The 20,914-nt window shown below is 61.2% G+C and overlaps 1 protein-coding gene and 1 non-coding gene across 19 annotated transcripts in view; both read right to left on the bottom strand.

Moving 5' to 3' along the window:
- EP400 (E1A binding protein p400) overlaps positions 1-20,914 on the bottom strand; it is a 58,796-nt gene that overhangs the window by 16,370 nt on the left and 21,512 nt on the right. For 15 of the 18 annotated variants that reach the window (XR_009450176.1, XM_059677212.1, XM_059677215.1 and 12 more), the window contains 21 exons: positions 20,189-20,238; positions 19,759-19,816; positions 18,955-19,044; positions 17,913-18,020; positions 16,903-17,093; positions 16,553-16,730; positions 15,664-15,800; positions 14,778-14,947; positions 14,372-14,546; positions 14,142-14,278; positions 13,080-13,266; positions 11,500-11,666; positions 9,930-10,099; positions 8,963-9,193; positions 7,158-7,322; positions 5,500-5,655; positions 4,632-4,726; positions 4,091-4,362; positions 2,081-2,283; positions 1,843-2,012; positions 355-551 (listed from right to left, as the gene is read on the bottom strand). Coding sequence is in view for 17 of the 18 variants with exons in the window: in XM_059677212.1 (XP_059533195.1) it covers positions 355-551; positions 1,843-2,012; positions 2,081-2,283; positions 4,091-4,362; positions 4,632-4,726; positions 5,500-5,655; positions 7,158-7,322; positions 8,963-9,193; positions 9,930-10,099; positions 11,500-11,666; positions 13,080-13,266; positions 14,142-14,278; positions 14,372-14,546; positions 14,778-14,947; positions 15,664-15,800; positions 16,553-16,730; positions 16,903-17,093; positions 17,913-18,020; positions 18,955-19,044; positions 19,759-19,816; positions 20,189-20,238 (3,307 nt within the window). In the remaining variant the exon portion in view is untranslated. The remainder of the gene's footprint in view (positions 1-354; positions 552-1,842; positions 2,013-2,080; positions 2,284-4,090; positions 4,363-4,631; positions 4,727-5,499; positions 5,656-7,157; positions 7,323-8,962; positions 9,194-9,929; positions 10,100-11,499; positions 11,667-13,079; positions 13,267-14,141; positions 14,279-14,371; positions 14,547-14,777; positions 14,948-15,663; positions 15,801-16,552; positions 16,731-16,902; positions 17,094-17,912; positions 18,021-18,954; positions 19,045-19,758; positions 19,817-20,188; positions 20,239-20,914) is intronic. The other 3 variants (XM_059677227.1, XM_059677228.1, XM_059677230.1) reach the window with 1 other exon arrangement.
- Positions 719-849, bottom strand: LOC132222346 (small nucleolar RNA SNORA49). Its single transcript, XR_009450207.1, has one exon. It is a non-coding gene; the product is annotated as a small nucleolar RNA SNORA49 (small nucleolar RNA).

Below are 20,914 nucleotides of genomic sequence, written 5' to 3'. Positions count from 1 at the left end.
AGAACGCAGACGGAGCAGAGCATTGCCACTTCCTCATCGCGCCCGTCTGTCCGTGAGGTGGAAGTTCTCTGAACATCCGATGTACCCAGACAACACACACTTGGTAACAGCGGAAACACCCGAAGCCTCCCTCCTCCGAAGGTGCAGGCTCCAGAAGAGGCACCACACACAGGGAGTCAGCCAGCTCCGTGCGCAACGTCGGTCACCACGCCACGTGCACACCCCACCCCACCAGGGGTCACGCATCGGGAAGAAGGTCAAACAGGGGGCTCCCGCTGCCCGAGGGAGGGGACACGCAGGAGCTGCTCCCTGACCTCAGGGCACCCGCCGCAACCCCCCCCCCCCAAGCCTCACCTGTACACATGCACGTCCTTGCGCCTCCCAATCCTGTCGCACCAGTTCTGGGCCCGGGCGTCCAGCACCGGGTTCAGGTCGTGGTCGTAGAACACCACGGCGTCGGCCTCCATCAGGCTCACCCCCGACGAGCGGCTGCGCGTGGAGAGGATGACACAGAAGATGCGCCTGTCTCTGTTGAAGCTCTTGACCAGCTCCTGCGAGGGAACAAACCTCACTCAGGACTCCGGCACACGGGGAAACGCTGACCTCCCCACCGGACTTTGGGCCCTTTGTACACGGGCGTCCTGGCGCACCAGGCCCCCATACCCAGTTTAAATGGCACAGGTCGGCACAGGAGACCGCCAGGCTCCCGGTGACAAGTGCTGTCAGCGCAATCGGTAGGCCCCACAGGAGAACGGAGCCTTCCTGGGGAGGGATGTGCGCTTTTTCGTGTGCCCCCAGGCAATGCCAGGGCACCTTACAGCAAAGGCCCCTGGAGTAAGGCTGAGGGAGCGGGAACAGCCTGAGAGGCGCCTCCAGCACTCGGGCCGGCACTGGCCGGCTTCCCTGGACACAGCTCCTCTGCAGTGAGTGCAGCGCCAGATCAGACCAGAGCAGGCCAACCCTCCTCCTTCAGGAAAGCCCAGCCCAGCCAGCACGGCTCAGTGGTTGAGTGTCCACCCAGGAACCAAGCGATCACCGGTTCAGTCCCGGTCAGGGCACAGGCCCAGGTTGCAGGCTCGATCCCCAGGAGGGGAAGGCAGGAGGCAGCCGGTCCATGATGTTTCTCTCATTGATGTTTCTATCTCTCTCCCTTCCTTTCTCTAAAAACCAATAAAAACATATTTTTTCAAAAAAGGGTTTCTCCATACAATGTGTTACTCCGCTACCAAGGAAACTTGTCAGTGAGCAGTGGCCGGCTCGGGGTGTGCAGCACGAGGTGCTGATGCTACAGAACATGACGCGGCAGCGGACGCAGGGCCAGCAGCTGGCCTCTGCTCTCGGGAACATCGGCACACGCTGACCTGCCCCCAGGGCCGGGGACGGCTCGGGACGCGGCAGCCCGGGAAGGGGGGCGGGTTAAGCACTTCTACAGGAAACAGCTGCGCACTCCAGCCGTCAGGAGGGGGTGCTGGGAGGGAGCGACCACGTCGAGGGTCACATGCACCGTGACTGGCCGGGAAGCTGCAGCACTCACGCCCGGCAGCACTGCTCTGACAAGTGACCATGGCAGGTGGCTGCCCAGGCACTTCTTTAAGGTAAAGCCGTCGGCGGTTTCCTGTTCCCACCAGGGCTGCCTCCCGGAGGACACAGTCCTGCCCTGCAGGGAGCACACGTCACAGACCTGACTGCGGCACTGGGACGCCGGTGCGAGTCCCGAGTGGAAAAGTATCGGGAGATGGGGCTGAAAAGACTCTCGAGTTCCAAGACCCAGAGACGTCGCGCCTCCCTCTGCTCGGAGCGGGGACAGCACCGAACGTGCACGGCCCCGAGCGTCCGCCTGACCTGCTGCTGCTCGCTGCTGGCGTTCTCGTCGATGCGGATGTAGGTGACGAAGTGGAAGTTCAGGAACATCTCCAAGATGTCCAGCATGAGGACCATCTGCGACATGATCAGCACCCGGCGCCGTTCCAACCTCAGCTTCTTCAGCAGCATCGCCAGGGCCTCCAGCTTTCCTACGGGGGAGCACCCCTGAGTGTCTGCCCCAGAGCACGGGTGTGACCTCCAGCGTGCCCTCTCCTACCTGAGTCCAGCTGGACCAGCCTCAGCTCGGGGAACTGCAGCGAGCGCGGGGCGGTCACCCGCTGCAGCTGCGGGGCGTAGGGCGCCGTGTGCTCCTGCAGGCGGCGCCGGAAGATCCTCATCCTGTGGCTGTAGAGGGCGGGCGGCCGCGACACCCACACGGACGGGGGCGGGGCCACCACCGGCGGGATCACACAGGCCACCCTGAGGAGCAGGAAGCACGTCGTCACGGGCAGCACTTGGCAGCTCTGACCTCGGTCTCCATGGAGACAAGCCTGCTGCCCACACTGTCCCAGCAACCATGGCACAGGCCCGACAGCCCTGGCCGATGAGTGCCACCCAGGGAGAAACAGCAGGGCAGGGCCCCCCAGGCCCCCAGCACGGACACTCAGCCCATCCCCTGCGAAGGGCAATTCTTCTGATGGGAACTTTGGGACACGGGGCTCTGTCTCCTGGACGGGGTGGGGGAAGAATGTGAACGCTGAGCTGCTACAGCCCCTGTGCCACCAGGAGGGGCAGCCCGGGAGGAAGGGCCGGTCTCAAGGCCGACCTGACACCCATCGCCCGGCCTCCGGACGCCACCTGCACCAGAAAGCCCTTCCTCGGGCGGTCAGCTCAGGTCGGAGTCCATTACTTGCTGCCACTGCAGCAAACCAGAGCCACCCACCATCCAAACACCGACCAGGAAGACCAAGTAACTAAGGAGACGGAGGGACGTCCCACCTTCCTGGACAGACAGATTGACTGTGCCGGGGCAGCTCTCCCAGCTTGATTAGAGGCTCCATACCAGCCCAGTCAGAACCCAGCAAGTCGTTTCGTGGCTACCGACCAGCTGATTTTAAAGTTTATCTGGAGGCAAAAGACCATCACAGCCACACAACAAGGAGAGAACCGAGTCTGAGGACGGCCACACGACTCCCAAGGCAGGCGATGAGGCGGCAGACATCCAGACAGCGGCGCTGACGAGACGAGACAGCAGGCCCCGGGGCGGCGCAGAGAGCACAGGGCAGACCTCCTGGTTCCAGTCACCTGACCCCCGGCAGGCACCGGACGACCACACCACAGACACCACGTGCAGGGAAGGACCGGACGCCGAGCGCACCCTCACACATACTGACTCGGGGTCACAGAGCTGAGTGTGAGCTGCACAACGACAAACTCGGGGAAGACAGCTCACAAGGAACCTGGGTGACCCTGGTGTGGTGACGCCTTTTCTAGACGCACCACCAAAGACATGACCCCCGAGAGAGAAGACTGATCAGCTGACTCCACTGAAACTAAAAACTCCTGTTCTGCAAAGGACGCTGTCGGGAGAGCACGAAGGGAAGCCACGGACTGGGACAGGTGTGCCAAGGACACATCTGCTGAAGGACCATTGTCCACAGGTACAGTGAGCTCTCAACACTCAACAGAACGAAGGCGACCTGATTAAAGACGCACCAAAGGCCTGAACAGACACTCACCACAGACACATGCAAACGAGCCACCGAGAGACGCTCCACTTCCTGCGCCCCCCACGCAGACGCCGCCCAGCCTGGAGGCGGCACCAGGACCCGCACTCCCTGCTGGGGAGCAGGGAGGGCCGCCACTGAGGAAGACTGTTTCTTACAGAACTAGGCACAGTCTCACCACACGGTCCAGCCATCACGCTCCTAGCTTTTTGCCCAAAAGAGCTGAAAACCCATATCCACATGGAAACCTGCACACAGATGGTGACTGCGTGGTCAGAGTTCCTGAACTTGGAAACAACCTAGATGTCCTTCAGCCGGTAATGGGTCAAGAACACTGGTCCATCCGGACAACGGAGGCCGCATCAGCTGACAAGAAATGAGCTACCAGCCAAGACAAGACAGGGAGGAACCTTCAATGCACATTCACACCTGGAAGAACCCCACGGAAACAGAAGCTCAGGGGCTGGCACGGCACACAGCAGGGCACGGGGGGAGAGGGGAGGGGGGAGGGGGGAGGGGGAGGTGAGCACCAGGCCCTTCACACAGGGAAACCACCTCACCTGTCGATAAGATCCTGGAGGGACTCTTGACGTTGAGTCAGCGTCAAAATCAGGTCCCTGTGACTGTTTGAAGGTGACGCGCAGACACTCGCTGGCCTGGCCCCCTTCCCATGCCTGCTCCCCAGAGCTCCGAGCCCCGAGCCCCGTTCTCCGCAGGCCAGGGAACAAGCCGCCAGCAGGTCTGCCCCGTAGATGGGGGCGCGGGAGCAGCGCCGCTCATTGACAGAGTGGACCTGGTCCAGCCGCTCTCTCAGAAGCCGGGCCTTGTCCTCCTGCATCAGAAAGCGATAGGAACGGCCCGTGAGAAACCCCACACTGCGGGGCCCTGGGCGGGGCCTGCCCCCAGAGCACCCCAGAGGAGAAAAGCAGTTTCTCGAGACAGCATTTCCCACGTCACAAGAATATAAACTACGTGAAAGGAAACGTTTGCCATCATAAAGCCAGTTTCAGTCCTTCTGTTAGGAAAGCGTTTTAAAATGAAAGGTAGGTAAGCCAGCCACGCCCTCGGAAGGCCCCACGCGCCCGGGGAGGTGCTCAGTACCTGGGTGGGCCCCCCAATGGGAGACGCTGGTTTGGGGGCCAGGCCGGGTTCTCCCACAGTCAGGGGGTTGACCGCCACTCGACCAGGCACACCAACTGCAAATCAAAACCAAGGTTGGAAACAGCTCCGGACGCTGCGCACCAGCTGCCCCCAGCGCGCCCTCAGCTCATTGCTGCCTCTCCCTGCACGTTCACGCCTGCACTGGTCAGAACCCGTGAGGCACCCCTGCCCTCTGGCCACATTCTGAGCGAGCGCTAGCCTGTCTCCTCCCGTGGCGAATGCCCTGTGCGACGTCCTCACGGCCCTCACGCCGGCACACCAGCCACCAGGGCCCTGGCCCTTCCTCAGCATCAACCTGGCGGCCCTCAGGCCAGGAGTCAGCTGCCCTCCAGACCAGCACAAAGCCACCCCCAAACGGTCAGGGCTGCTGCTGGCCCTGACACGTGTGCTCGGGGATGGCCCCAGGGGCCTGGTTAGGGGGCACCGGGGAGAGTCGCGGTGATTCGGCAGGAGAGGGTCCAGGGAGCAAGAGGACCCTGGCAGGAAGCAGGCTGTGGACCAGGCAAGAGGCAGCATTATCTGTCTCGCACCGAGGACCCCGCCTCGTTGTCTGTCCCGAGGGGAATCCTAGCACCAGAACCAACACCTACAGTGAGTGGAGGCCGGTGAGTGTCAACCAGTAACTCTGAGAGCCAACAACAACGGAGACCCAGTGGACACTGGTGTCCGTGGAAATCAGACACGGCCACACGGGACCTTCAGGTTCTGAGGCCCCACGGCCAGAATCCTCAAGGCCTCCCGTTACCTGCGAGGGAGAGAGCCAGAGGCGGCCTCACAGCCAGTCTTCCCCCTGCTCAGAGCACTCTACCTGGTGGGGCCACGGGAGCGGGGCCGGGGCCGCTGGTCGGGGGCTTGCTTCCCAGGGCACTCAGGGCACCCGCCTGAGACACGGTCTGCATCACCATGGGGCCTGGCGGTCGCAGGTAGGACTGCCCGGGGGCGGACACGATCTGAAGGACGCTGCCTGTAATCACACGGGTGCCAGGGCCATCAGTCACGCCCTCTCCAAGGGTGCAGACACAGGCCACAAACCTCATCTCCGAAACCACACTTGCTCCCCCATGGCAATGCAAAGTTCAGTTACTTGTAGAAAAAGGAAAACACTTTATTCACAACGAATGTAACTCTAAGAAGCAGCCCAGCTGGTGAGGCTCAGGGGTTGAGCGTGGACCTGAGAACCAGGAGGTCAGTTTGATTCCAGGTCAGGGCATATGCCCGGTTGCAGGCTGGATGCCTAGCAGGGATGTGCAGGAGGCAGCCAATCAGTGATTCTCTCTCATCATGGATGTCTCTCTCTCTCTCTCCCTTCCTCTGACATCAATAAATAGTAAAAAAAAGGAAACAATGTCGTTTTTCTTAATGTCAAAAGGAAGCTCATCGATTCCTAGAAATTCCTAGGAATTCGGGGCAGTGCAAGGGGCACTTGCTCAGGGTGGGTCACGTCGGGTGAGGCCTGAGTCCCAGGGAAGGTGCCAGCCGCCTGACCACAGGTTGGCGCTGGCCGAGCCGCCAGCGGATGAAGAAAAGGCTGGCGTGTTTAAGGGCAAACGCCGTGGCTCTGCTTGCGGAGCCGGCACTCAGCCTCGGTGTGACCGAGTCTCCCCATCTGCTCCGCAGGAACCTGCCACGTCCCAAGAAACCGCAGCCCCAGGGATGGCCTGGCCCCTTGGACCAAAACCTGGAGAAGCAGGAAATTAGACCAATTGAACGTTTCTTTGCTGCAGGCTTCCTAGGGGCCTCCGCTCTGCCAGCTGTGCCTCTCCAGTGGCCTTCACCACCGGGAGCCATGCTCACCAGGGCCCAGACACGTGCGGGCAGGGCTGCTGAGGACACCACCCCTGACCCCAAACCCACAACTGAGGGGGACACACGTGACTGAGCTGCTGCCCCGTGGTCACTCAGGACTAGCGGGAGCACGCGCCATCCTTTCTTCAAACAGCAGCCGCGCCACGGACTCATCGCCCTCGGCCACGGGAGCTCTGGCCTGGAGCTACCGCAACCTGTGAGCGCGGCTGCAGCCCTGGGCCTTTTAACAGTTCACAGTCACAGTCAGAGCAGCAGCAGCAAGTGTTTCTATTCTGATTTTAAAAATAGGAAACTTTTATCAAAGGGTAGATTTTTTATAGATTTCAGAGAGAAAGGGAAAGGGAGAGAGACAGAAACATCAATGATGACAGAGAGTCACGGATCGGCTGCCTCCTGCACGCCCCACACTGGGGATGGAGCCCGCAACCGGGGCCTGTGCCCTGACCGGCAATCAATCATGACCTCCTGGTTCCTAGGTCGACGCTCAACCACTGAGCCCTGTCAGCTGGGCAAAGGGTAGGTTTTTTAAATGATTACCATCTACTGAGCCCATGTCAAGGACTGGGCAGCCAGGTACACACACATTACCCACTGGTCCTCCCAGCCCCTCGGGCCAGGCTCGCTGTGGTGTCCAGGGAGGCACGGGGCGGTGGGGCTCACCTTGCAGCTGCAGGGGCTGGCCGGCGGTGAGCTGCCGCAGCTGGCTGTGGGACAAGGTGAACTTGTTCCCTTGGAACTGCAGCGTCACCGGGGTCTCTGGCTGGGCCACGCGACTCGGCGGTCCTGCGAGTGACGCCAGCTGTGCTATTTTGACCACCTCCCCACCTAAGGGAACAGAGGAAAGGGGAATGAAACGTCTGCGGAAAGTTTTCGAATGTGACGCTGTCGTCTAGAACGACCTCGGGTAATAAACAGAAGTATCAGAGAACAGTGATGACACTTTCAGGAAAGAGCGATTTTAATAGGAAAGAGAAGACCCAGTTAACATCAGATTTTAATGGTTAACTCCTGCCATCGTAACTGGTGGACTTTATGACAGTACCCACACTGCGAGGGGCACTTTCCTTCCCTCCCCAACCAGGGAGCAAGCGGCCACCGTCACAGAGCAGAGCCCGTTCTGCAGCCTCGGGGCAGCCTCCGCGTCAGAGACCCTCCCCAGCGGGAAGCCTCGTGCAGCTGAGCTCAGAGGGAGGCATGACCCACGCTCCCCCCGCAGTCAGTACAGAAACACGTCCCGGCTGGAGCTTCGAGACAATTCAGATGGAGTCACAAGCACTTCATTCAAAAAGGCCGTGATTACACAGGACTAAAGGTTTTTTTACCCAGTGGTTGATATTTGAGTCTAAACGTTCCTCCTACGAAAACCCATTCAAGAATTATTAGTGATAAAAACAATTAGCAGAAGACAAGAAAAACACCAGGAATCTTGCGCACAGAACCGTGACTAAGGACAGGAAAGTGAGAAAGGAGAGGCAGAGAGTGAGTCCCGTTAGCCCTCAAGGTCCACACAGAGGTGAAGGCCACCAGACGGAAGGCGACCTGGTGGACGATGCCCCAAGCACAGCCACAAAAGCCCCGTCCCAGGCCAAGAAACACGTCCCACGGGCGGGGGGCCCAGCGGTGACTGCGGGCAGCAGACGAGAGGACTGCAGACCCAGCCTGAACGCGGGGTCCTCAGGACACCACGCTCCTCTCCCCTCCCCTCCAGAGGCCTCGGCACCGCCCGTCATCCCACAGCGAGTGTCCGAGCAGCACCTGAGACCAGGCGGCTGTGCCAGGAAGGGCACCTTCCACAGCAGAATGGACAGGGTCCATGTGAAATTTGGAAATATGCTAATCTCACTGGTCACAATGAAAAATTCTATTAAAATCTATAATAATAAAAGCATAATATGCTAATTAGACCAGACATCCTTCCGGACGAAGCCGGGGCTGCGAGGGCCGAGCCCCTTGCATGAATTGTGTGCCCCAGGCCTCTAGTAGTTAATAAAATTGAGATCTTAGTCATTGAATTATTATTAAATGTCTCAGATGAGCAATAAGTCATCCCAGGTTTAAATCTGTAACAGCGAGAGACGAAAAGGAAGTCCTGGTTTTAGAAACCAAACACTCGGCACATGGCTGTCCAGGAAGCGGCCGCTTTCATTTTACCCCTTTGCCCCCAGCTGATCTCGGCCCTGGGCCAACGCCCGGCTCACAGTGAGGGAGGCACGAAGCTCAGAGCGAGTGCGGGAGGAAGGCAGAGCTGACGGACGGACGGGACGGGGTCAGGAGAAAAGGCAGAGAAAGGACAGGCCCTGGGCACTGGCCGAGATTTAGGGCCGGAAAGGACAGCAGGGCCACAGCACGGCAAAGGCAGCGCCGGCTTGGGGGGACAGGAGTGGACAGAGAGGCTCTTCACACTGCTGGTCTGAGCACAGCTTCCTGGGAGCAGGGCAGAGCCCCGGAGAGGCGAGGCCACTTACTGGGCAGGCGCGCCTGGGCCTGCGAGGTGAGCAGCAGCCCCTGAGGCAGCGTGCTCTGCCCGGCCGGATGCGAGGGGGCCTGGGGCTGGGGCTGGGACGGGCCCAAGGCGGAGGCCTGGGGCGCGGTCTGAGCCCGCAGTTTCGCAGGATGGGCTGGGCTAGGAGCTGTGCTGCAGGTCGAGGTGGCCTGGGGTCTCGGAGCACCGGTGGGAGCCTGGGGGGCCGCTGCCGCTGCAATCAACAAGGGTGGTTTGTGCAGAGCTGTTAGAGGTTCTCAATGCAACGCAGTACTTTAACCCGAATTTTAAAGAAATAAAACAAACATTTCATACTGTCTCTCAAATGAGAAGCTCTCTCTAAAAAGGGGGGTGAAGGCCAATGTGCTCTAGACAGAGAGGTATGATTTTTTATCCGCTGTTAACTATTTCCACTTGGCGCGAACCAGCAGCCTACACGGCAGTACATTCCTGCAGTGAACAGTGTTAGAAGTCAGCCATGTAAACCCGTGTCCACCAGAGGGAACCCTGACCCCCCACACGGCGCACACAGAGGCTGCACCTCCAGCTGCACCAGGGGCGCTTGCACGAAGCAGCTCTGAACACTCGAAGCCGCCGGCACACGGCCCAGGACCCGCTGACGGGCTGGAGCACGGCCCGCGTCACCTGTCCGCCCCTGCCCCATCCTCTGTGAATCAGGTGACGGCAAAGCAGGGCAGGAAACAGCAGTCACCTCCTCGGAAGCCTGAGAGGCGAGTTCCCTCCAGGAGCTCCCCCAGGAGCATCCTCATTGCCACACCACACAACGCCTGCACGAAGCGTGCACCGCCTTCTAAAATCCAGTTTAAAGACATAAAAAAGCCTCCAACTCGTGCGAGGGCTGCACAGGCCTCTTCTGCAGAATGGAGGTCCCTCGTCAGAGGGGCCAGGCAGCACCCTCCGTGGCAAACACACCACCACACAAGACATACCTTTGGCATCCGGGTTGGCAGAGAACGTGGCGATGGGCGGCCGTCCTCGCACGTGGCCCTGTGGCGTGGCCGTGGCCGCCGTGGAGGTGGCCGTCCGGGGCGGGTGTGTGCTGGGGAAAGCCACCGTGCGGCCCTCGGGCTTCTGGCCGTACTGCACAGGCTGGAACAACCTAGACGCGTGTGGACGGGAAGACACAGCGTCGCTGCAGCAGGCCTGGGGGGTGCCCGCCCCGAGCAGCAGGCTCCCACTCCGGCTGCTGGTTACAGCAGGGGGGGCCCGGGCAGTACTGGCCCCCGTGCCTGCGTGATGGGGTGTGATTTTACTTCAATTAGGTTCCTATCAGAGTGGACAAGGAAAGGCATCTGGCACACCAAGTCCAGATGACTGTTTAGGGCAGCGGTTCTCAACCTGTGGGTCGCGACCCCTTTGGGGGTTGAACGACCCTTTCACAGGGGCGGCCTAAGACCAACGGAAAACACATCTATAATTACATACTGTTTTCGTGATTCATCACTGTGCTTTCATTATGTTCAATTTGTAACAATGAAATTGGGGGTCACCACAACATGAGGAGCTGTATTAAAGGGTCGCGGCATCAGGAAGGTTGAGAACCACTGGTTTAGAGGAAGCAGTGAGGTGAAAGGTCAGTGGCAGCCTCAGGGGACGGAGCACAGGGACAGGAAGGGCAGACGGAACAGCCTCCGCGACCACAGAGCGCGACCACGCAGGGCCCGCGGGTGCCCCTCGGGCTTCACAGCGTCCGTGTCCTCTGCAGCCGGCTCTCCCGGGAACTGCAGAGCAGGGCGCCCCGTGAAGCCCGTGCGACACCAGCAGAGGCAGCGCCGTCGCCGCTGTGCAGGTCCGAGGGCTGCAGGCCCTGCCTGTGCGGGCGAGGGCCCAGGTGCCCCGGAAGACACACACAGACGAGGCAACAAGAATGGCTGCCGGTTTGCAGAATTGGCCTTTTGTCTCTGAAATGCTGGCTTCGTCCCTCGTTTTAGCCGAGCCCAGGACTTCATCTGTTTCCGCTCCGGGGTCAGCCCCTCCTGAGCCCCGTGGGCTCTGCCTTCATCCTCAGACGGGTTCTGCCCGTCCCAGCCTCCAGGCGCCCGCCAGACGGTCATCCTCCCAGGGGTCCCTTCACTTAGTCAGGAGCCCTCTGCTCGCCGCAGGCCCACACCACCCTCCAGCGCCCTCTGCCCTCGCTCCCCAGCACCCGGCCAGGACAGCTGCCCCCCCCCCCCCACCAGGTCGGACCCAGCCCGAGGACTGGTCCCAGCTCCTCCCCACAGGCCCCGCCCCGATCCTAACCCTTTGTGAAGGCGGTGAAGGGCCACTCCTCAGCGGGTGAGAGCCAAGCCCACACTTCCCACTGACAATGAGCGACTCAGAGAGCAGAGGACACCTGGCCACGTCCAGAGCAGACAACCCAACAGGCGACTGGCCTCTTCTCACAGCCGGGCCCCAAGCCTCTCAGTGTCACTCCCACCCACAGCCAGGGGCCGATTCACGACGGCCAGGGCCCAGCCAGGCCAGAGGGGGCGCCGCCGGCAACAGCTCCGCACACACCTGCTGGGCTTCAGTCGGACCGCGGGGGGCCGGCCGGGCGGGGGCGGGGCGGTGAAGAGCTCCTCCATGAGTTTCCGCGACACCCTCCTCTTGCACAGCAGTTCAGCCTCGTGGCGAGTCATTTTATTTTCTAAGCCAATAAGGTCAAATAGAGAAAGATCCGTTTCCTGAGCAGAAGGAAAAAACGAGCTACGTGGGACAGGAGGAAAGGCCTCGAGTAAGAATCCAAGCAGGTGCGCAGACAGAGACCAGGCCCTGTGCCACGAGGTCTCCTGAAGGCCTCGCTGTGCCGCGCGCCGGGGCTCAGCGTGCCTCCCTCTCCCCAGCTGAGACGGGAATGGAGAAGGCAGCACCCAGGGACGGACTAGGCCCGGCAGAGGAGAGGGAAGTCTGTGTGGCGTGGGGGAGACCCCGGGAGGCCCAAGAGCTGGTGCCAGTGGAGGTGGCTGTGTGGCACGCCGCCCGTCCCACAGCAGAGCCCTGGGGAGGCTCACTGCTGAGTGAGAACCGAGGAAGGTGGACAGCAGGGCGGGCGGGGACGTGGAGAAAGGGGCACCTCCCACCCGTACACACTGACGGGAGAGGGGCGCAGCTGCCGTGGAAAGCAGGCAGCAGTTCACCGGAGTCACACCTGACCTGCACCTCCAGGCCTAGCCTTGCGCCCAAGGGAACCATGACCACGCCCACACGAAACTGCCCGAGGGCCCGTGGCAGTGTGCTGAGGGCCACACGTGGGAACCGCCACGTCCACCTGATGAGCGGACAAGCACAACGGTGTGCATGCAGGGGAGCCCTTCAATCTTCAGAGGAGGGAAAGCCTGCTGCAACATGGCAAACGGCCAGCAGCCCCGAGGGCAGGAAGCCAGGCACCAAAGTCCTCGCATGGTCTGGCCCCATGTGTGTGCAGCGCATGGTTCACATGGAAGAGGTGACTCCACAGAGAGTGATAGAGGAGCTGCCTGAGGCTGGGCGGGCGTGGGCGACGGCTGCACAGGCCATGTACACACAAGTCCACACGTTGCACACTTCAGAGGTGTGTCCAGTGACAAAGTGTCTCCATGGCACCTCAGAAGCACAACACAGGAAGCGGCCCCGATGGACCGGCCCCTCTGACACGGGTCAACGGCAGCAGCAGCAACTGACCCGCTCACAGCACACTGCTCGCTCAGGGTCCTCAGACTGTCACACACTCACTAGTCACACCTTGAACCTCCCTACTCGAGGGAGGGGGACCCGAAGCCACCGAGTCCCTGGCCTGACCCCAACCTGCACCTGCACCTGCACCTGCACCAGCTCCCCCAACACACAAAGCAGGTGCCCAGGTCCTGGGCCTCTGGGCCTGTGCCCCAAGCACTGCCTGTGTCCCCAGGGGGGGTCGGCCTCGCTGTAGCCAGCTCCCCATCACGTCCACACTGCGCCCCTCCTCAGAGTCCCACAGCACACGCCACGCCAAGGAGCCTGCCCCGAGGTCAGCGCCACACGGACGCTTCTCAAGGGGAAGACACGGCACAAAGGCTGCTGGGTGCTGCCGTGTCAGGACCGCAGGACCCAGACACCTACCTTCCTAGGTCCCTCCTTACCGTCCAGGCATCCCTGTCGAGCGCCTTGAGCACGAGGGAGGCCAAGCGGAGCTGCAGCGGCCGGGCCGAGAACGAGGACTGCGGGAGCCGGGGCTCCACCAGCCCCGGGTGGTTACAGATGTGCTGCAGCCTCAGCAGGATGCTCAGCACGTCCACAAAGTGCCCGCCCTTCAGCGCCTCCTGGGTCCTGACGGAGACACGAGCACTCAGCGTCGGCCCCGCCAGTTCCGACAGGGATGCACGTCCGCCCCCGACGAGCTCGGCTACGTCACCGCCCCCGAGACCCGACTCCCGTCTTGTCACCCTCAGGCTCCCTCCGTCCCCACGACAGGACGGAGTCAGAGAGCCGGGGGAGGGTCAGGCAGCACGCAGCAGCCCGACCCGTGGCTCCATGGACCCATGGTGTCAGCTACCCACAATCCAAAGCCATCGAATGCCAAGTTCTAGAAATAAGCAACGTCTAGGCTGAAGTTGTGTGCTGCTCTGGACAGCGTGCTGATCTCTCTCCTGCTGGGGGTGTCAGTCACCCCTTTGCTCAGCGTCCCATGCTGTAGACACTCCAGCTGTTAGTCACTTGAGCAGACTGACTGTCCTGGCATCAGCACACGTGTTCAAGTCGCCCTTATTTTATTTAAAATGGCCCCAAAGAGCAAGAGCAGTGATGCTGGCAACGTGGGAAGGCCAGACGCCGGAAGGTGCTCCTTTAAGGGGAAAGGCGGACACTCACAACTCAATAAAGAGAAGGAACTGCATGGGGAGGGTCCTGAGACCTCCAGTCAGCATGAACCTTCCGGCCGTGACTGGGAAGAGGTCTGCTATGGACAGTCCAGCCCTGAAGGGTCGTGTAGCTCCAGGCGGCCCTGGCACAGCTCCCCTGTGGACAAGCGGGGACAGCTGTGCAGCCATCCTGGGGCCACACCAGCCTGACACCTGACGTCCTAGGTCCCGTCAGGACGTGTTTCCTGCGCGAATGGACACGGAGCGCCGGCCACGCCTGGGTTGGCCCTGGGCGTGGGTGGGGGTGAAGAGGTGGAGGGGACCCAGCACAGGCGGTGCACTCACCCCGGCTGCAGGATGACGTCCTCGTACAAGGCTTTCTGTCGACTGGACAGGCGACACTTCAGCACGTGCTCGTACCGCTTGGTCAGCTGCTTCTCCGTGTCCCTCTTGGTTCTCCTCAGAATGAACGGCTGGGTCACCTGGGGAAGGAGACGCCGTGGCTCCCTCTGGGATGACATCACCGCACACCACCGCAGGCCCCTGCACTCTTGGGGGGGGCGGGGGGCACGTACCCTGTGCAGGCGGATGACCACCTTGTGGTAGTAGTCCTGGTTCTCCTCGGTGGGGGCCTGCAGGGGGACGTGCAGGTAGGGCCGCGAGAGGCCCGGGATGAGGAAGTGCACCATGGTCCACAGCTCCAGGAAGGTGTTGTGCAGCGGCGCGTCGATCAGGAGCAGGCGCTGCTGGCTGCACACGAGACCAGAGACCACGTCTGAAAGCCCCGCTGGGACTGCTGCGTCTGAGACGTTTAAGGACAAGGCACGTCTACGGGGTAACTAGGCGCCCCCCGGGTGCCTGGAGGACATGGCTGCGCTAAACGGACGCTCTGGTGTCCTCACGGGAGGGACTGTGCCAAGGACACAGGCCGTCTGTGTCACTGAACCCTCAGCCCCCCACAGCCCGGGAGGCCAGGCCGACCTCTGCAGGGTGAACACCGCCTCCCAGTGCCGCTCGCTCAGGCCCTTGACGCGCTGCATCTCGTCGATGACCAGGCACCGCCAGCGCACCCGCGTGAGGGCCGCGTAGCCCCGGAAGAACTGCTTGTAGGACGTGATGCAGACGTGGAAGCTGTTGGGCTCGGTCCATCCCTGCGGCACAGAACACAGGCGTCTCCTCACTGTTTGATAACTCGCTATTTCTGCACAAAAAAGACCCCACGTGTGTATTTTTATGACCCTTCCTCCAGGAGCCTCCAGCACTCGTGTGGACACACTCAGAGGCGGTGCTGGGACCCCAACAACCGCTGTGGAGACTGACTACCCTGGGAGGACTGGGCAAGGCGAGATGCTCTCCGAGGCCGCAGGCGGCGTGCGGCTCTGCGCTGCCACTGGCTGCCTGAGAAGCTTTACAACAATTGGTGACCAGACAGTGGAAACCCAACGCATCTCGAGGTGTCAATTTTTCAGTAAATGCTCCTCAACACGGCAGCCCGCTCGGCACCCCACGCTCCTCACGCACACACCACAAACACCTGGGACCGGAGGCACCGTGTCTCCTCTGTCTGAGAGCCCACGGCCTGCAGCTAACAAGGGCCACAGCCCTCACTGCAGGGCCATCAGTTCTGGAAGGAAACGCCTCCCTTTCCAGGAAGGGACGTGAGGCGTGTAGACCCGGGCCCTCCGTGAGGCGTGTACACACGGGCCCTCCGTGCAGGGCGGTTGATGCTTTCGAGGAACTGCATGTCTAAAATGACCTGAAGGCAGTGTCTGTCTCACAGTAATTACACTAATAAGCACATTGTGAAACGTGTCTCGTACTAAGATGGTTTCTTGTCTGGCTTTGCTTCACGCTGGAGCTGAAGTACCTGTCTCTTTGCTCTGAGTTCTCGGTGGCTGCCAACATACACGAGGGTCTTGAGCCCAGGACACCAGCGCTTCAGCTCGAGCTCCCACTTGAGGATGTTATAGCTCCTCACGACGACCAGGTGAGGGCCCCAGTTGCCTGCGGGGGGAAGGGGCACAGCCGTCCTCTCAGCCACACTGCCCCCGCCAGGCCCAGGCACCAGCACGCGCTGTGGAGGCGTCCCCGAGCGGGACTGAAGCAGCCGTCCAGCGGGTGCAGGGGCGTCCTCCCACCGCGGCTCCTGGACTGGGACGGCGCCTCCGTCCCCACTCCCAGCAGCCGCAGGGGCAGGCCTGACTCTCAGGAGGCGCTCAGCCAGAGTGGCTGGATGAGTGATCACCCAATAAAAGGAATGCTTACTCAGAAACATGGCCAACCCCATGAGCACGGGAAGGAACCTCCGCTGACAAGGAACAACGCTCAGGAAAAAGCAGTCAGCAGCCTGCAGCCCTCGGAGCCCAAGGCCTGGCCCTCCCCGGTGAGCACTCCCACAGCACCACACCAACTCACGTGGAGGCTCCCAACCCTCGCCAACACACACGCCCAAACCACCCCAACGAGGTGGTTTCAGCTCATTCCTCTAAAAAATGAGCGTCCTCAAATGATCAGAATCACAGACACCAGACCGTAACGTCTGTTAGAAATGGAGCCCCACCGAGCGAGAGGCGGAAAGGACAGGCTGGGAAAGATCTCACCCACCCGACGGCCGAGGCTGATCAGACGCGAGGCGCCCCCACCCCCACGAGAAAGCACCACACGAGGAGCCCAGAAAACAGGCCCTCCTGACCCTCGCTCAGCCAGACCCTGGCCCACACGCCAGGCTCGGCAGCACCTGCTGTCCCCGCGCCTACCTTCGTTGCAAGCGAGGTGGGCAAAGAAGGCGATGATCTGCACCGTCTTCCCCAGCCCGGCATCGTCCGCCAGGATGCCATTGAGGCTCTTCCGGTAGAGCTTGGCCAGCCAGTCCAGGCCGATCTCCTGGTACTCCCTGAGCGTGCCGTGCAGCAGGGGCGGGGCATTCAGCTTCACCTGCGGGGACAGCCCGTGAGTGCTGCCTCCGGGGATCCCGAGCCCTGTCTCCAGCCTGGGAAGCTACAGAAAGCCTCCAGGCCACAGGACAAGGGTCAGAGTTCACCTTCTGGGGCAAGTGCTCTGTGGGAGCAGAGCAGGGAGCCTCTCGTGCCTCTCGCCGGGCGCTCACCGTGGTGCTGAACCGAGCACTGCCCTTGGGCAGGATGGCTTCAGCCATGGCGGTCACTTCCGCGATGTCCTTTGTGTGAGGCTTCCCGACACCCATTCTCTCGGCGGCTTTGAACTGGTCCATGATGAACAGCGAGTCTATGAGCACCACGTCCCTGCGGCCCTCCTGGTCGCCGGGGCCGTCTTCCACCTCTGTGAGCAATGGAAAGGTGGGGTTTGCAGCAGCCTTCATAGTTTCATGAGCCTACTTAACATTAAACAAACTGACAGAACCCAAATACAGAATAAAGCACCCATTTTTGAACTTTGATCCACTTTACATACCTAAGAGGGCGCTCTGGTTAAACAGAGAAAACTCTTACGAAACTATCAACCTCGGCCCACTCTGGAAAGCCCCCAGGTGAACCTGGAGAGGCCTCCGCAGCAATGGAGCTGCTGTTCCCACAGGTGGCTGTATGGGCACCTGCTGGGTCCCTGACTCCCCTCCACCACCAAGAAAGGAAAGACGACAAGCATCCCCGAGGCCAGTCAAGTAAGGGGCCGCCGGGGCCTCCCTGGTCCTGCTGCAACAGGGTCCTGACAGCGGCCACCCCCACGCCCAGGCACTGTGTCTGATGATCAGAACAAGCAGGGCGACAGCAGGAAAGCAGGGCTCCTGGTGTCGTCTGCGCGTGTTTGGAATGTCTAATCCAAGTAAAATGAACTCCTTAAAGCAGGCGTGTTAAACAGCACAGCCTGAATAAATGTGATGAAAATCTAGGTCCATAAAATGACAACTTTTCCAAACCTGGAGAAAATGAACTGCTCACAACTTGACCAAGTGCTCTCATGACTGTGCCAAGTTTATAAACAACAAACAAGGAAGCACAGAATTCAATGAAACGCTACTCAATACAGAATCACACATAACTCCAGCGTTCCCGTCACCAGACCAAAGGGTGCCCGCTCTGTCCGACCCCTGCTCTGCGAGTCGCTGTTTGAAAGCCGAACCCCGGCAGGCGCGGGACAGACCTTCCTCCTCACTCGTCTCCTCGCCGCCGGGCTGAGGCTGGGGCCACTGGAAGGTCGGCAGAAAGGCCCCTTCGTACAGCTTCATCAGGTCGATGAGGGGCAGCTCAGCTGGGGGCACAGGAGAAGGGGGTCACTTCCCCGTCAGAGACATGCACATGAGCATAAGAACAAAGCGTGCTCGCCGACACAGGAGGCATCCTGTGAGCTAGGGAGAGCGTTGTGTGTTTTTTAAATAAACCAGGTTGGCCAATGCGACTGCACTAACATCAAGAACACTTGTGCATCACGTTACCACAAGGAGAATGAAAATGGGAAAATGCAACACATAAAACTGACGAAGAACTGATGTCCAGGACACACAAGGATCACCTACACGTCAACACGGAAAAGGAAGCCCAGAACCAGGACAGGAAAGGACAGGCAGGAGCCCAGGAAGAGACGCCGTTCCTCACCCCGACGGGCAGAAAGGTTGCAGTCAGACACCAGTGCACCCGAGATGGGCAGCTGGCGGCCACCATTCTACCCAAACTCAGCACAACTTCACCAGGCTGCCAGGTGCACACGCCCCCCAGCCCGCTCCTCCACTCAGAGCGCAGGGACCGGGGGCCACCAACTGCCCGGCAGACCGTCTGGGCGGACAGGGGCACGTGGCTGCTGCGCAGCGAGAACCAGTGTTTACACAGCAAATGACAACGTGAATGACACTTGGCAGCAGAAGAGCTGAGCGGAAAGACAAGTGGGCGAACCTACAGCAGGACGTTCACGTGAGGCTCCGACACTGGGGAGGAAGCAGTGTGCTCAGGGAGGGCACAGGTGCGGGGACAGAGCTGCAGGAGTGATAGACGCAAGATCCAGAACGCATCCCGGCGGGGACCCGGGGAGAGGGAGACAGGGACGCGGGGGGGAGGGGGGGGCACTCTACGCTCAGCAGCGTGGCTGATCCCAGGGAACTCGACACCAGGTGCTGTTCTGCCTTGCACAGGCTTTCAGCTTCCTGTCCTGGCTCGGTGTTCACGGCACGCTGGCAGGAGGCCCAGCCTACCTTCCTTGGCGAGGTTAGACAGCTCTGACTGGTGGTCCACAGCCCCTTCGTTCGCCTCCTCCTCTGCAATCGTCTCCTCCTCGTCTTCCACTGCAATGGTGACGTCAGAGCGAATGTCAGCGAGACGGGCGGCACGCACCAAGCACGACGCAGCTCCACCGGCTCCACATGCAGCCTCTCGTGCCGCAGGGAAGGCTGGAGACTGGCCACACTGGCCTCCCACCTCAGTGGACGCAGTCTGGCTGCTGCTACACGACGAGCCCACTCAGGCCGGAGCGAGGGAGGGAACCACCCACTGCTGAGCCCGCTGCAGCCAGTCCATGAGCCATCGCCCACATCCACAGCCCCAGCCACTGCCCAGCAGACCAGCTCACCTACCAGGCTCCTGTGCTGTGCAGCCACTGCCTCAAAGCAACCTCAGCCCTGCCCCCGTGCCTCCCTCCCACAGAGCCCTGGCCCTGGTGCAGAAGCGTCGACCAGCGCCGCAGCGGAAAGCAGCGTCTGCAGCCGTCCTCCCCTGGCACAAACCTCACCACCAGGCGGCCTTGCCAGACAGACCACACCTCGCCCAGCACCGGCCTCAGCCCCTGGCCGGCTCCTTCCCATCAGCACTGATCGTGTCTCCTCCCTTATGAACAGAACTCGCCCTCAGTCCTAGGCTCTCCCCGCTCCACTGGCCAGCGCCTCGTGTCTTCCCCACAAAGCCCACTGCCCACCGAGGCACCTGGCTAGCAACAACCCCAGTGGCTCTGGGTCATGGTTGCAACAAGTGGGCACCCTGCTTGTGAGTTCACGGGGACAGACCTTCGTCATCAGTGAGGGCCGTGCTCGCTTTCCGTTTCCTGCCAGCTGCTCCCGGGTCCTGAGTCAGGATAAAAATTGCCAACATGTGATCTCAAAGCCCAGGATGGAAACCAAATCAGGACTGTGTTGGGCGTGCACCTCAGGGCACCGTGGCCCCGTGACAAGCACGCCGCCACCAGACCGCGGTCACAGGACAGGCCTGGGTGTGGCTAAGTCCACACGCGTGCTGCACCTCATCCAAATCCGAGTCAACGCCCCCGTGAACCCCACGCTACAGAGAACCCGTTTCTTCCCCACGCAGCCCGACTTCACAGTGCAAGGGAGTGACGCGTGTCATCTCCAAGTCTCTCCAGATAGAAGCAGGGAGCTCCACGGTACAGTAAGACCCACATGCTCCCCGCCCACCGGTGCAGGGACAGCCGGAACTCACCAGAACACCTTCCAGCAGCACCTCGGGGCCCTTGGGTCTCGGCTCCTTTCCTAGAGAGACGGGGGCTGTGACCGTGTTCTCCACCCGCGCCAAGGGCATCTCTGCCTGTCTAGGCCACGCCCTCCTGACACCCCGCTGAGGAGACATCCCAGCGAGTGCCCCCTCCCTCCTGGTGACCTGGGGACAATGCAGAGCCAGCCCCCTGCCACCTTCACGAGGTGCCCAGGCAGCTCCCAGCCCTCAGCGCTGAGACCTCGGCAGGAACCCAGGAGAGGGACAGGAGCTACCAGCAAAGCTTTCTTCTGCCCCGTCTGGTCACACAGCTGCGACCTCAGCAGTGGCCACCTCTCCCCCGTTTCCGCACCCGGAAAATGGGAGTCACAGTGTCCCACCCACCCACCCCTGCAGTCAGGCAGTGCACTGGCCACACACAGGGGCCCAGGGCCACACACCTCAGGGCGTCCACCTCCCTGCCCAAAGGGGACAGGCTCAGACCTCAACTGAGAGTGAGGGCCCCAAAGCTGGTCGGCCTGGGGTTCGGACTCAACCAGCAAATCTCAAAAGAATGGGAACATGCGGCCTGAGCAGCTGTCCCGAGAGCAAGGTGATCACCAGGCGCCATAAGCTCGCGCAGGGCCAGAGCAGGCAGCCTCCTGGGAAGCCACCGTGTCGCCAGGTGCCGACGAGCACAGGACTGGGGCAGAATACGGTCTGCGAGAGGGAAGG

The sequence above is a fragment of the Myotis daubentonii genome, chromosome 19 (assembly GCF_963259705.1).
Source record: "Myotis daubentonii chromosome 19, mMyoDau2.1, whole genome shotgun sequence".
Taxonomy (NCBI): Eukaryota; Metazoa; Chordata; class Mammalia; order Chiroptera; family Vespertilionidae; genus Myotis; species Myotis daubentonii.
The sequence above is the reverse complement of the archived record's forward strand: the minus strand, read 5'-3'. Positions and strand labels throughout refer to the sequence as shown.